Source organism: Orbicella faveolata, unplaced genomic scaffold (assembly GCF_042242905.1).
Source record: "Orbicella faveolata isolate gen_17 unplaced genomic scaffold, um_ofav_v1 contig_14, whole genome shotgun sequence".
Taxonomy (NCBI): domain Eukaryota; kingdom Metazoa; phylum Cnidaria; class Anthozoa; order Scleractinia; family Merulinidae; genus Orbicella; species Orbicella faveolata.
Window position 1 is genome coordinate 3,387,174 of NW_028301541.1, and position 12,305 is coordinate 3,399,478.

General features: G+C 40.0%; 2 protein-coding genes across 3 annotated transcripts; one reads left to right on the top strand and one right to left on the bottom strand.

Annotated features, from left to right (window-relative positions):
- The first annotated feature begins 1,812 nt into the window (after positions 1-1,812).
- Positions 1,813-11,857, top strand: LOC110069393 (uncharacterized protein CXorf65 homolog). 2 transcript variants are annotated; one of them, XM_089287330.1, is made up of 5 exons: positions 1,815-1,966; positions 3,816-3,902; positions 4,926-5,042; positions 5,629-5,706; positions 6,540-11,857. In XM_089287330.1, exons 1-5 carry the CDS (start codon positions 1,942-1,944, stop codon positions 6,731-6,733), a joined length of 501 nt encoding a protein of 166 aa, XP_089143456.1. In that variant the 5' UTR covers positions 1,815-1,941; the 3' UTR covers positions 6,734-11,857. The 2 variants fall into 2 exon arrangements, with proteins under 2 accessions (XP_089143457.1, XP_089143456.1); XM_089287331.1 differs by lacking the exon at positions 3,816-3,902 and having other exon boundaries at positions 1,813-1,966.
- On the bottom strand, positions 9,130-11,472 carry LOC110069355 (QRFP-like peptide receptor). Its single transcript, XM_020776866.2, has one exon. It carries the CDS (start codon positions 11,470-11,472, stop codon positions 9,781-9,783), a length of 1,692 nt encoding a protein of 563 aa, XP_020632525.2. The 3' UTR covers positions 9,130-9,780.
- Positions 11,858-12,305: the final 448 nt, after the last annotated feature.

Below are 12,305 nucleotides of genomic sequence, written 5' to 3' on the forward strand. Positions count from 1 at the left end.
ACATGTAGAATTGATTTGTAAGAGAGTAAGAAAACGTCTCGGCCTGCTGTCACGCATACGACCCTACCTTACTCTAAAAGCTGCTAAATGCGTGTATAATTGTTTAGTTCAGCCGATTTTTGATTACACTAACACGGTATGGGATGGGCTGTCAATCGGTTGCAGTAACAGCTTGCAACGTCTGCAAAACAGAGCAGCACGCATTATACAAAGGAGGGCAACAACCGAAGGATCTTTTAAAATGTTAGGGTGGGTGGATTTGGAAACCCAAAGAAAAGCCCACAAATGCATTTTAGTTTTTAAATGTTTAAATAATTTAGCTCCTCCATATTTGTCGGATTATTTTATTAGAAATTGCAACGTTCATTCTTACAACACGAGGACAAGGAACGACATGCACTTGCCGAAACCCAAGTTAACGCTAGGGAAAAGGACTTTCAGATACTCTGGTGCGCTTCATTTTAATAATTTACCCACTACAATAAAAGAAGCAACATCGCTCCCCATTTTTAAAAATCTTCTCAGACTTTATTTTAGAGAGTAGCTTTTATTTTTAATTTTTTATAATTGTAAACGTTAATCTCTATGTATAGAAATTTAATGTAGTCTTAATTTACGCAGGGCCCCTTTTGATACCAGCCAAGTGCTGATTGGGCCACCCTGCCTAAATAAAGTTGACCTTGACCTTGTTAGCTGTGTAAATGGGCACTCGTACGTTCGCATCACGGGACGCAGGGCGTCGGAATAATACACTGCGTAAAAACCGACACCAACCTTGTTACTACGTTCTGAGTTATAACTGGTACGAAACTTCACGTGCGCAGGAATGGATCGTGCAATCCATGGTTGTGGTCAGATAGGCGGTGCCGCCTTTGCTTTGACAGTGTTTCTTTGACCTTGTTTGGGTTAGAATGGCTCTTGCTTTAGGAATTGCATGCACGCGTGCTTTGATTAGAAAGAGCGCGTGCTTTAGTAAAATAGAGCACTAGCTTTGGTTAAAAAGGTCATGCTTCGTTTAGAAAGAGCACGTGTTCTCGTAGGAATTAAGCGGATAAATTTGAAAATGGCGTTTTCATTCTGAAATTGCATCAAATGTTTTCCGTTTTTCAAATATCTCTGGCGTGGAAAGATGGAGTTGTTTTGTCAGTAAGAGCGCCTAATTTGATGATTAACAGGGCGTGCTTTGAGCGCGTGCTTTGGTGAGAAAAAAACGCGCGCTTTTGTTGGAAAGTGCAGTATTAAAATAAAAAGTGCACCTGCTTTGGTTAGAAAGAGCGTGTGCTTTGACTAACAAGAAAAAGAATAAACGCCAAAACATACATCATTTATAACTTAAATTTGTTTAGTTCCAAGTGTGAGTGCCGAATATATATTTGATAAGAAAGGTCTAGAGGATGTACTTTGGTACATTTCACTAAGGTCAATTTAGAGGGTGACAGAGAACCATTGTTTACTTACAATAAATCAGCTTGATCGAAAATAACCAATCCTGCCCAAAGGTGGGTGTCGAAAAGTAACTGGATCTGCGATGCGTGCATTGAAAGGTTTTTCGCACCTCTTGTAACCAATAAGATCTTTCAAGACGAGAGCCAAAATTCACCAGCATTCGTCAGACTAAATAATTCAGAAGAATTATTATGCACACTTTTATCACTCCGTTTTTGCAACGATTAATATTTCCATAATGAGTTAAAACGGTCTGTTTAGATCATTGTCTCTTTGCTGTACGTGTTCACCGAATCGATCAACGTCAAACTCGGTAGTATGATTTGTTTACATTGGTTATTAGTATAAAAGCCGTATTTTTGTAAAAAGCATTAATTAGCATTTGTCAACTTGCGCATTCTTTCCTAACCCCGAGCAGCCCATGAGCAAAACAGGCTGGTTTGGAAAGCAGACAGAATCCGTGAGCATTGAGTTGCTTGAGCAACTGGAAAAGAAATGTTTATTACTGTTAAATATGGAGGTAGGTTTAATTCCCTTCGTCAAGACCTTTTACTTTGGCATCTGCTTCTCAAATTTAAGAGCTCGAATCATGCACCGATTTCAGTTCTGAAGACATCAAACTCAGCAGTCATAGTGGTTTACACTTGAGACTAAAGACACGTTTGGGAGTCATTTTGTTTCCTTCAAACCAACCTAGCCTTTAGACTGTTTGAATTCTTTAACTGGACGTCCGGTATTAATCCGACTCAATTATGGCGTTAAACAAAAAGAAGCCAGGAGGGATTCGTTGAATCATCATAAGCCATAGATATGGCGGATAGCGACCTTGTACAAACGAATCAATTATAACTCGAATCAATTATGACACTTGCATAAATAATTCCCTTAGACTGTCCTTTGGCGGCAAGAAATTCTTCGTCCACCCGCAAACTCAAACTTGTTTGGCGTTTTCGCGGTAGTTTCGGAGCTTCTTTGAGTGCAAGTCCATAGGGTTAGGGGAGACAGAATAAGGAAGGTTTTAACTACTAATACCGCTGAAATTTATATCCTCGCTCAGTAAAAACCTGCTTACAGTCTTGAATTAAATCGTCCTCAGTGGAATGCCTTCACCATTCGGTAATATGCTTTGTTTAAAGGGCAGCGAGAACCAGCCTCCTTCAGTATAACTTTTACGTTTGCGATTGAAACCCTTGCGTGTGACGACTTAAAAGTGAAATCTCTCGAGCAGTTTCTTCATGTCAGGGATGCTGTTTGTTGCCAAGCGATCATCGTCTGTTCTTGTTGGTTATTATTTTGCAAAAATAAAGTGTACGTAAGATTTTGTTTAGGTACTCCTGGGTCGGTCGAGCTACAACTCGTTACAACTCAGTTGACTTAGCTGGGCGACAATCTTCAAGGCAATATTTTGGTAAACCAGGTTGAATTCACAGTTTCTGTGTAGTTCAGTACTGAGTGTCAGATGGCAGAAACATTGGTGTTTCTGACGATCCCATCTGATGGTCATATCCTTGCATTATAGGGGAACATGTAATTAAGGCATGCCGGTATCTTCAGCACACACATTCCACAGCATATAAAGAGAAGATTTAGTTGTCATCACCGTCTCCTTATATGTCTAGGTCATGCGAGGGTATCCGGAAGAAAATAAAAAGTCTAAATCATGGATTAATAAAACGTAAGGAAAACAAACCGTCACAAAAGAGCACCCCATTTATCGTACATGACAGTGAAAAGCGTCTTGTTCCGAAAGTAACTGACTCTGAGTTATACCCAATGTTTCCCAATAGGACATATTCGTATTCTCAGTACTGGACTGGAACTATCTTGCAGTGAAGGCTCGTGTAGGGGAATATCATTAAAAAGAGATTAATGTCATTTAGATGTAGATTTAAAAAACACTCCCCGCATTAGCCTCAGTTCCAAGCTAGTTCCAGCCCAATACCGTGAATACAGTCTATTCGCATTACTCTGATATATATATATAGAGAGAGAGAGTCTATGTAAGAACTGAGGTGCAAATGGGCCGGATTGTAAATTTCCTGACCGAGGTCATCTGCGTGAATAATCCATGTTAAGAAATCCGATCAGCGAACGTGGTAAATACCACCGTAGAATTTTTAATCCCCGCATAATCAGGAAACAAGAGTACAATCCCAGATCAAGAACTTAAACAGTCCTACAGTTTCAACTCGCGGGAATCTTGTTTCTTGAGCAGGCAGCATGCGTTCACTGTGGTAGTAGTGCACTAGTGCAGAGGCTCTACCTTGTCAAGAACTATTCGTTCATTTCGGAGTCTTTCTGCGAGAGAGCCGAGAATGAAAAGAAAACGTTATATTACGTTGCTAGATGGTTTCTTTTTTGTCATCTAGATCGCGAAGAGGCACTTTTCAACCCAAACTGTCGCACTCTTCACCTGCTAGAAGACATTAAAAGGCGATGTAACTGTGCTGAGAATGGTACGTATGGGCTAAGTTTAGGACCCATCCGACTTTCGACCCAACTGTGCAAAAACGGATAATTTTTTTATGTTCATGTTGGCATCAGGTTTTCACCAAGAAAAGCAGACTTACTTAAACGCTATCCAAAGACGAGGGTCTCAATGGGGTAGTGGCTTTTACGGCTAATGGTTATGTCCATTGATACCCTCAAGAAAGGTCTTCGAAACATGAGCCGCTCGGCCAGGTAATATCAACCAGGTGGCCAGGTAACCAAGAGGCCAGTCTCAAAACCAGGGTCTTCTCCCTACGATGTTCAAAATGGCGGCTCGTCGGACATTTTGAAAAGTGGAGAAGACCCTGGTGACGAGGTTGCCAAGAGGTCCCCGTAACCAACGCCATGTTAGATTTTATTTTGAGTTTTTATATGGAAAATTCGAAAATAGAGAAAGGTACATGGGGACGAGAGGTTCTTTGTAAAGAGATCTTTCTAAAGTCACCCGCCCTACTATGGCAAAATAAAACTCGTTAGGTGGGCTGTAAGAATTTAGATTTTAATCAAAACACAATATATGCATCCCTTAGAAAACTCTCGTTACAATTATTCCACGAGTGCGCGTTGGATATGAGAATGTAGACAGCCAACGAGGCGCTTAACACCAAGTTGGTTATAACCATCTTATATCCAAAAAGCGAGAGTGGAATAGTAACTGTTTTATCAAAATCGCCCCCAAAATATAGCAAACTAGACTAAAATAAAAATAAATACGCCCCAAAAAATCATGCGTACGCTTGGCATATTTGTAGAGCATTGCATAATGGCTCATAACCTATGATGGCTAAGCCAATGAAAACTCTCGAATTGCATTATCCAATGATCCAGTTTTAAATAATACTTGATCGACAACGACAATAACTAATATTGCGAGAAGATACTCGATCAAATCGAAACGAAATCACTGTTTTTTTGCTTGATGATATCTAGAATTTCAAAAAGTCACTCACTCTTGACCATTTTATAATTTTATTATTTCCTTCCCGTAGCGGTTATTGACCTGTCGGATCTTCAGGGTGCTGTAAAAAATCTCACGGACCATCAGACATCAAACGCCAGCGAATTCCTCAACGAGAGAGAAACCTTCATCCTCGTGCTAGTAGAAAGTAGGAAAGTTGTTGTACATTTAGTTAATGTAAACAAGCAATAACGGAAAATACAGTAAAACCCCTGGGGTAAGAACCTATTGGTTTAAGAAACTGTTGGAAGAAATTTGCCATTTTAATAGTCAAAAATATAAGAACCTGTTTAGCCATGCAAGATCAAGCAGGTTCTTATGTGGCCGGTTACCGTCAAATTACCCAAGGAGTGTGACCGTGAGATTATGGTTGTGAATAAATATACCATATATTTAAGGACGAAACCTTAGTTTGTTTTTTTTCTCTGGTAATCAACAACTAAATCTCCTTCATAGAAATTAAGAACCTAAAATAGGAACCTACTTAGCCTAAATTGCCAATAATTATCTCAAAATACAAAAAAGTATTTTACCAGACTTCAAAAAATGTTGGTGCTTACACTCGGGATTTAATTTTACTGTAGTTCCAGGTGTCGGCGACTTCGATAGTAAGTTTATCCAAGGGAAAATTATTTGCGTTCGAGATAGCGGGGAGTTCGAGATAAGGAGGTGAATATACAAATTTAATTTCGATACTTTTCAAAGCAGTTACAGTGTTTTAATTATTCTTTCAGAGAACTGTGAAGGTCGCGACTTTCCACTATACACGCCTCTTCTTCGGGACGAGGATGTATTAACAACAGACTTTTTAGGTAGGCGCGTGCAGCTTAACTTTGTCGAAGCTTTGACTGATACATGGAATGTCTGCCACATTGTATGTAGCTGTTTCGAAGAAATTAAGGTTATCCTATAATAGCGTAAAAGTGTACGCAGTATGCCGAAAAGTATTTGGGGTAACGTTAGTCTACTGCTGTTTCCTGGAACTTGACGGGGGTATCAGTAGCTTAGATAGAGAAGTAACGACAGTGTGCATTGTGGTTTGTCGTTCCTTCTTTATGAAACATCGTGAACTTCGATCAAGCAATGGTGATTTGCCATTACCCATAATACCTTTCGTGAGGGAGCGCGGTGGCCTCATGCTTGGTGCGCTCGACTCCGGATCGAGCGGTCCGGCTTCGAGTCCTGGCTGGGGACATATATTACGTTGTGTTATTGGACAAGACACACTCTCTGCCCAGGTGTATAAATGGAACCGGCAAATTTCATACTAGGGTGACCTTGCGATGGACTAGCATTTCATCCAGGGGGGAGTAGAAATAAATACTCCTAGTCGCTTCATGCTACAGAAAGTGGAGGTAAGCTCCAGCCTAATGGGCCACTTAGCTCGTATGCAGACTTTACCTTTTCAACATAATACCTTTTGGCATGGTCGCGTGCTCTTTTCATGACAACCTTTCTGAAAACAGCTTTATCAAGAGTGTATGTATTTCTTGTTTGCTTTTACTTTTGTAATTTCAATTTTTATTATCGTCAGGTCACTCTTGATTTATTGTAAAAAATGCACAAAAATTTGGTCCAGAGATTGTTGCTCAGTTAACACGTACCACTTGAATTTAAAAGCAACGTCGTCTTGTCTTCATTCCAGAAAGCCTACGTCGCACGCCCACGGACACCCTGGACATCAGCGGTAGAACTAGCTCGCGGGGCATGCGTCGTGGAAGCTTGAGACCAAATATAAAGACCAAGCTGTCGGGAAATCTCAGCCCCACGGGAAGTAATCCCACGGGTAATAAACTCCCCGTAGGGAGAAGGCGATCCACAGCCAACCGTCGAAGTTAACTAAACCACACAACTGTTGTTGTTGTTGTTGTTGTCGGACTAAACAAAACAGCACGTGTTTTATGTTTTGAGAGAGTGTTCATGCTGCTAAAATGCCCCCGGCGGGTACTCCCCTATAACAATATATATACTGTACTAATAACTATATTTAGATAGCGCCATCCCTGACAGATTGTTCCATAATCTTGGTGGACATACACTAAATGTCCTGTCACCATAGGTTTTTGTGAAAGACCTCGGCTGATACGCTCTATGGGTATGTGCCGCTGTATAAGCTGGGTTATGGTTTTCAGGGAGTGTTGTCTGGGATAGGGTATAGAAATCAGACAGGTCTAGAATGGGGTATAATTTACGGTCGGTAAAGTGACCAATGTATAATTTAGTATATACGGGGCCCTTTACCCGGGGTTCTATAATAGAAATTGAAACTCGAAGTGACTTTGTAAGACATTGGTTTAGTTCGTGTATGTTGGACTACGATACTGATAAATTTTCTCCATGGAAAATAGCTACTCGGTGGGATAGGGTAGGGGATTTTGGTGCTAAGGTCTGGAACAGCGGCACACCCCTACCCAAAGATTTACAGAGTACCCCAGGCTAAAAAGATCATGTAAATACGAGCAAGTCAAATAATACTTAAACAGTGAAATTACCTTGGCTCTTTCACTCGAAGAGTAACACATTTACCGCTATGTTTATATTAGATTTGTATTCTGAGCTTTCTCTCTGTGACTGTATAAATCAATATTTATTTAAAAGTTTGTATAGAATGAAAGAATTGGACATTTATTTTATAAAAAAGTTATTTTCTCACCTTTGAAGTGCTGATAAACAATACCCTGCGAGCAGTCTTCCTAAAGATCGAAGGAGACTCTGCTGGCAGGGTAAGTAAAGAAGTACTTCACACGAATTTTTTCTTCGCTAGAATACAGTCTCCACCTGACGCGGAATACTGAGATTACCAGACTTCTCTTGCATGCAATTATTGTGATTATGTCTCGATTCAACTGCTATTTGTCTTCTATTCAAAGACGGCGTATTCACTCTTAAACGTTTAGAATGTTTTCCGTCCACACTACCCCGGAGAAATTTGAAAACGCAACAATCACCGTTCATTTTGGATTTGTGGTTGAGGAAAACCCAGACAGGGAAATCAAATGTTTATCGTGACGTCATCGTTTTCGAAAAGCTTCGTTTTCAGAATGTTTCCGTGCACCCTAAACGCAAAGCCGGCTTTTTCAAATTCCCCCGGTTTGAAGAGCGTTTCAAATAGCACCGTTTTCATGACGGATTAGTGTGAACGGTAGGCCTAACCGTAGAAATAAAGCTGCGTTTTCAAATTTCTCCGGCGTAATGTGGACGGGCCCTCAAGTTGCGCAGACGTGAGCCTCAAATTTGCGAATCCCTTTCTCTTGCCCAGGCTTGCCGCTGTTACTGGGACCGAGGTTTCGAAAGGAATTAATCCCTTGCACTAAAACAACAGAGGAAGAAAAACTTCCTTCCTGATCAAGTTGTTTGTTTATCCTAATTACGGCTGATGTATTTCTCATTTAGCTGAATAAGCTTAATAACAGAAGAAATTTATCCTCTCTAAGTTAATTACGTTTGTCGGGGATAATTTTTCACCAAACACAATACAAACCGAACCCACGATCTAAGAGTATTAGTCAAGACAACCTGGATGTTTGCCGACTTTCTGGCAGTTATACGACTGAACTTGTTTGAATTTTTTGGCCGAGCAATGTCTTATTTTCCAACTATGTAAACAGCACGGCGTTTAGTGGTGCATGAAGGTTTTCTTTGAATTAGATAACTGTTCTTCTCGGTAAATTCATTTCTATAACGAGAGGACCTGATTGTAGGCCAGGCCACACTGTAGTCACACTTTGCTTCGTAAGGAATCTATTGAAATGAAATAAGCCTGCTTAACGACTGAGGTAACATGGCAGCCAAACTTGCTGACAGCTGATCAAGATCATACACTATATTATTTTAAACTAAAACAGTTTTGGCCGCTTTTCTCGGCCTCAAGCGTGACTTAAAAAAAATGGCACCTGATTGCTTTTCATGCCACAACAATTTTGATTGCTCCAAAGAAACCATTTGAAAAACATTTAGCAGCCGCTTCGATCGCTTTCGGGCAATTGTCAAAGGACAAAGGAATAAATGACTTAATTGCTAGCAAAAATAATGCCAGAAATAACTAGGATATTAAAACAGGGTGTTTTATGCTCAAGTGATAATCTTGTCGACATGGTATGTTTGTCGAAAAGAGTTTAGTTGGAGAGATTGATCTGTATTGTTACATGTCGTAACAAAATTAAGCATTCGTCAACGTTATACAAATGTAGTATTGAGGATGTATATTCTGTTAAGAACATTTTCTATGAGTGATATTTCATTTCTGACTGTGTAATATGGTGTTGTTAGACCGCCCATTAGTGCGGTCAACAACCTAATTTATTTCTTGTTAACGCTTTACCCAACCGTGAAATATATTGCAAGTTGGATAGTTGTTTGCACTACAGCTTATTGTTCCAACGCGGTTTCATAACATCTCGCTTGGTCACTTACGCGAAATAATAACTTAATTATAGCTTACACATAAACATGTTTTGACCAACATCAAGGAAATGAAACTGCTGTTCCTTGAAATCATTCCGAATTGTGGAATAATTCGAGACTAGACAGGCGAGTAAAGCACTGACTATGCCAATAAACCGCGACAGATTCCGTCTATATATTCCCTTTTTTGACTTCAGTTGTATTGTTCGTTATAATTAATCCAAACTATTAAACAGAGCAACTTTTCCTTTCGCGTGCCTGTCATTCGGCTTTCTTTGTTTTGAGCTTGAATATAAAAAAGTTTATTTAAAATTTTAAAGTGACCCTTTAGATTTTTCAGTCAATAAAAACGTAGATTTGGTGGACCGTGTTTACACAAGGCTAAACTTGTTATTAGTTTCCACCACGAGAGCGAAACTGCATTTTAATTAGCGAAGGTACTATCTGGTAAAAACTGAACAAATTTCCTTTGCGAAGATACTCTAGAGATCTGTTTCCTTTAAAGAACTTAAGTAAGAAAGCAGTTTTTTGTCTATTTTGTTCACCTCAACCCAGCAATTCATGAAGGAGTCATTTTCAAAATCATCCTTTGTCAACAACTGAGTTTTTAAATTCTCTTTTGAATGCAGTTTGTTCGAGTCAAGCTCTTTACCATATATATTAGCATCGCGGTGTGCTGTAGTCTCGTTTAAAGTCTTTTGGTTTTGTGCTTGTGTCTTTAGCTCCGCATGTTCATCTGAAAAAGAAGCACTTTCATCTCCGTCATATTCAGAGCTCATCCCGTTATTTAACAATAATTGCTCTTCTTCTTCCTCGCGAGGGTGTTCAGGTGGCTGCTGAAAACGAGAATAATCCGCTTTTGTAGGAATATGGGTAATATTTCGCTGTTCGTCCTCACCGTTACATTTTGACGAGCCGTACGAAAGCGTACTAGACTTTGTATTGTTTTTAGACAGTGTTGAGTAGCCATTGGGAACAGCTGTTCGATCTTTCACTTCTTGATCGTCATTATTCTTCCACTTAGGCATTGTCTTCCTTTTCACTGGAGAAGCGACATCATCAGGGCTCGACTTCCGACGCCTTTTTTCAGTCTCGGAACTAGAGTTCTCTGAATCGTTGGCACGTTTATAAACTGCTAATCTGAACTTCCCTGTTCGAATTCTATTGATTGCATTAGGAGAAGATTTGTAAACATCCATGTCCGTTTTATGACACTCGCAGTTAAAGAAACTTTTAAACACTTTCTTAAACTCTTTATTTAGCGTTCCGTATGCGATGGGATTCAGCGCGCTATTCGCCATTGGAAAAACGTTTCCAAATCGAAGAACATATATGAAGTACTTCGACCCCTTCAAGTTGCCATAGGTAAACCATAAGAAAACAATGTGTTGTGGAAGCATACAAACTGCGTACAGTATTACAAGAGCGATAAGCATGTTGGTTATTTTTGACGTCTGTTTCATCCTTTGCCGGACGGCAGCCGCAATGACTTGAGAACTCTTCGGAAGCATTTGCATGGCATTGTTCTGTCGAATCTTAACCGCGATTAGTACAGCTAAAACCACTATGATTGCCAGAGGCAGAACATATTGGATCACAAAAATAAAATTCCAATAAATCTTGGCGTATATAGGTTTTGGCCATTCCTCGTCACAGTAAACTTTCCCGGGTGCAGGTCTTTGCTCCCCAGCGACAAAAATCAGGGGAAAGCAGATTAATAGGGAAGTGATCCAGATGATTGCCAAAATGATCTTGACCTTTTTGCCGCTTAGTCGTGGTTTCATGGGAAAAGCGATGGCTCTGTATCTATCGCTTGTTATTGCCAGAAGCGTGCCGATGGATGCAGATAAGCACAGTGGAACAAGGATATAAGTAAAATGGCACATAAAGTCTCCTGTCGCCCAATTGTGATCATTCTCAAAAGCGGCCATTTGCGTCGGAAGGAAGATCAGGACGTTGAGCAAATCGCAAAGAGCGAGATTGAACGTGAAAATGTTATTGCTTGTCCGCATTCGTTTGCGTCGAATGACTGCCACACAGACCACAGAGTTGCCGATAACTCCTACAATAAAAACGATGATAAATATCAAACGAAGAGTCCATCGCATTGGCGCAGGTTCGATAAAGTTACCACTCTCGGTCGGTGAGACCGGGCCAGTGTCATTCTTGTCCATCACACTGACGGCTGTAGCGCTCGTCGTTTGAAGAACTCAGTATCACTCCATTTGCTGTAGTTTATGCTCTTGTGGTCAAAAAGCTGTAGGCTTTGGCCAGCAGAGATGACCCGTGAAATTATGGCAGTAATTTGAAGAGTCGTATTCTTGTGAAGTTGTACGGTGTTATTAAGTGGGATGTCGCTTTTCTGCCAGTTCTTGCCACAGAACAGTTTCTATTGGTAGCCCTCCCAGCATTGGTTACCTGTAATTAAAGGAACTTTTTAAACTGATTTCTCGGCATAATGACATTGTGGTAGACATGTTTGCCTTTATGCACAATTCGGAAAGCCGTGATATGTAAATGTCGAAGCCACTTGCGAATTTCAAAAAAAATAAAAGAAAATGATAACTGTAATTAACAACTTCTGTAACAAACCCTTAGCTTGGCCTTGTTCCAAAGGTTTCGAGTTTTTATGCGAAAAACCCACTGACTATATAACACTTTATATTCCTGCTATAGAAAACATTGTCATCTGCAGACAAAACAAGGTATGAGCAAACATTGATTTCGTCTTGGCCTCTGAGCTCTACCAACTGTTTCTTTGTATACCTCACCAATAACATATTCGACGTTGTGAGAAGTCTTTTCCAAACATCCTAACAGATTGAAGTGTGCATTTGATAACTTTGTTTGTTTATTCCTCCGGCAACGCACAACTCTCTTTGAGTTTTGTCTTGCGACGTAAGAATTTCGTATAATTTAAGGACCGTAGGAGATTTTAATTAAACCTCATAAATAAAGATTGATCTCTCTCTCAAACCAGTTGTGTCACTCTAGAATTAATTGATTC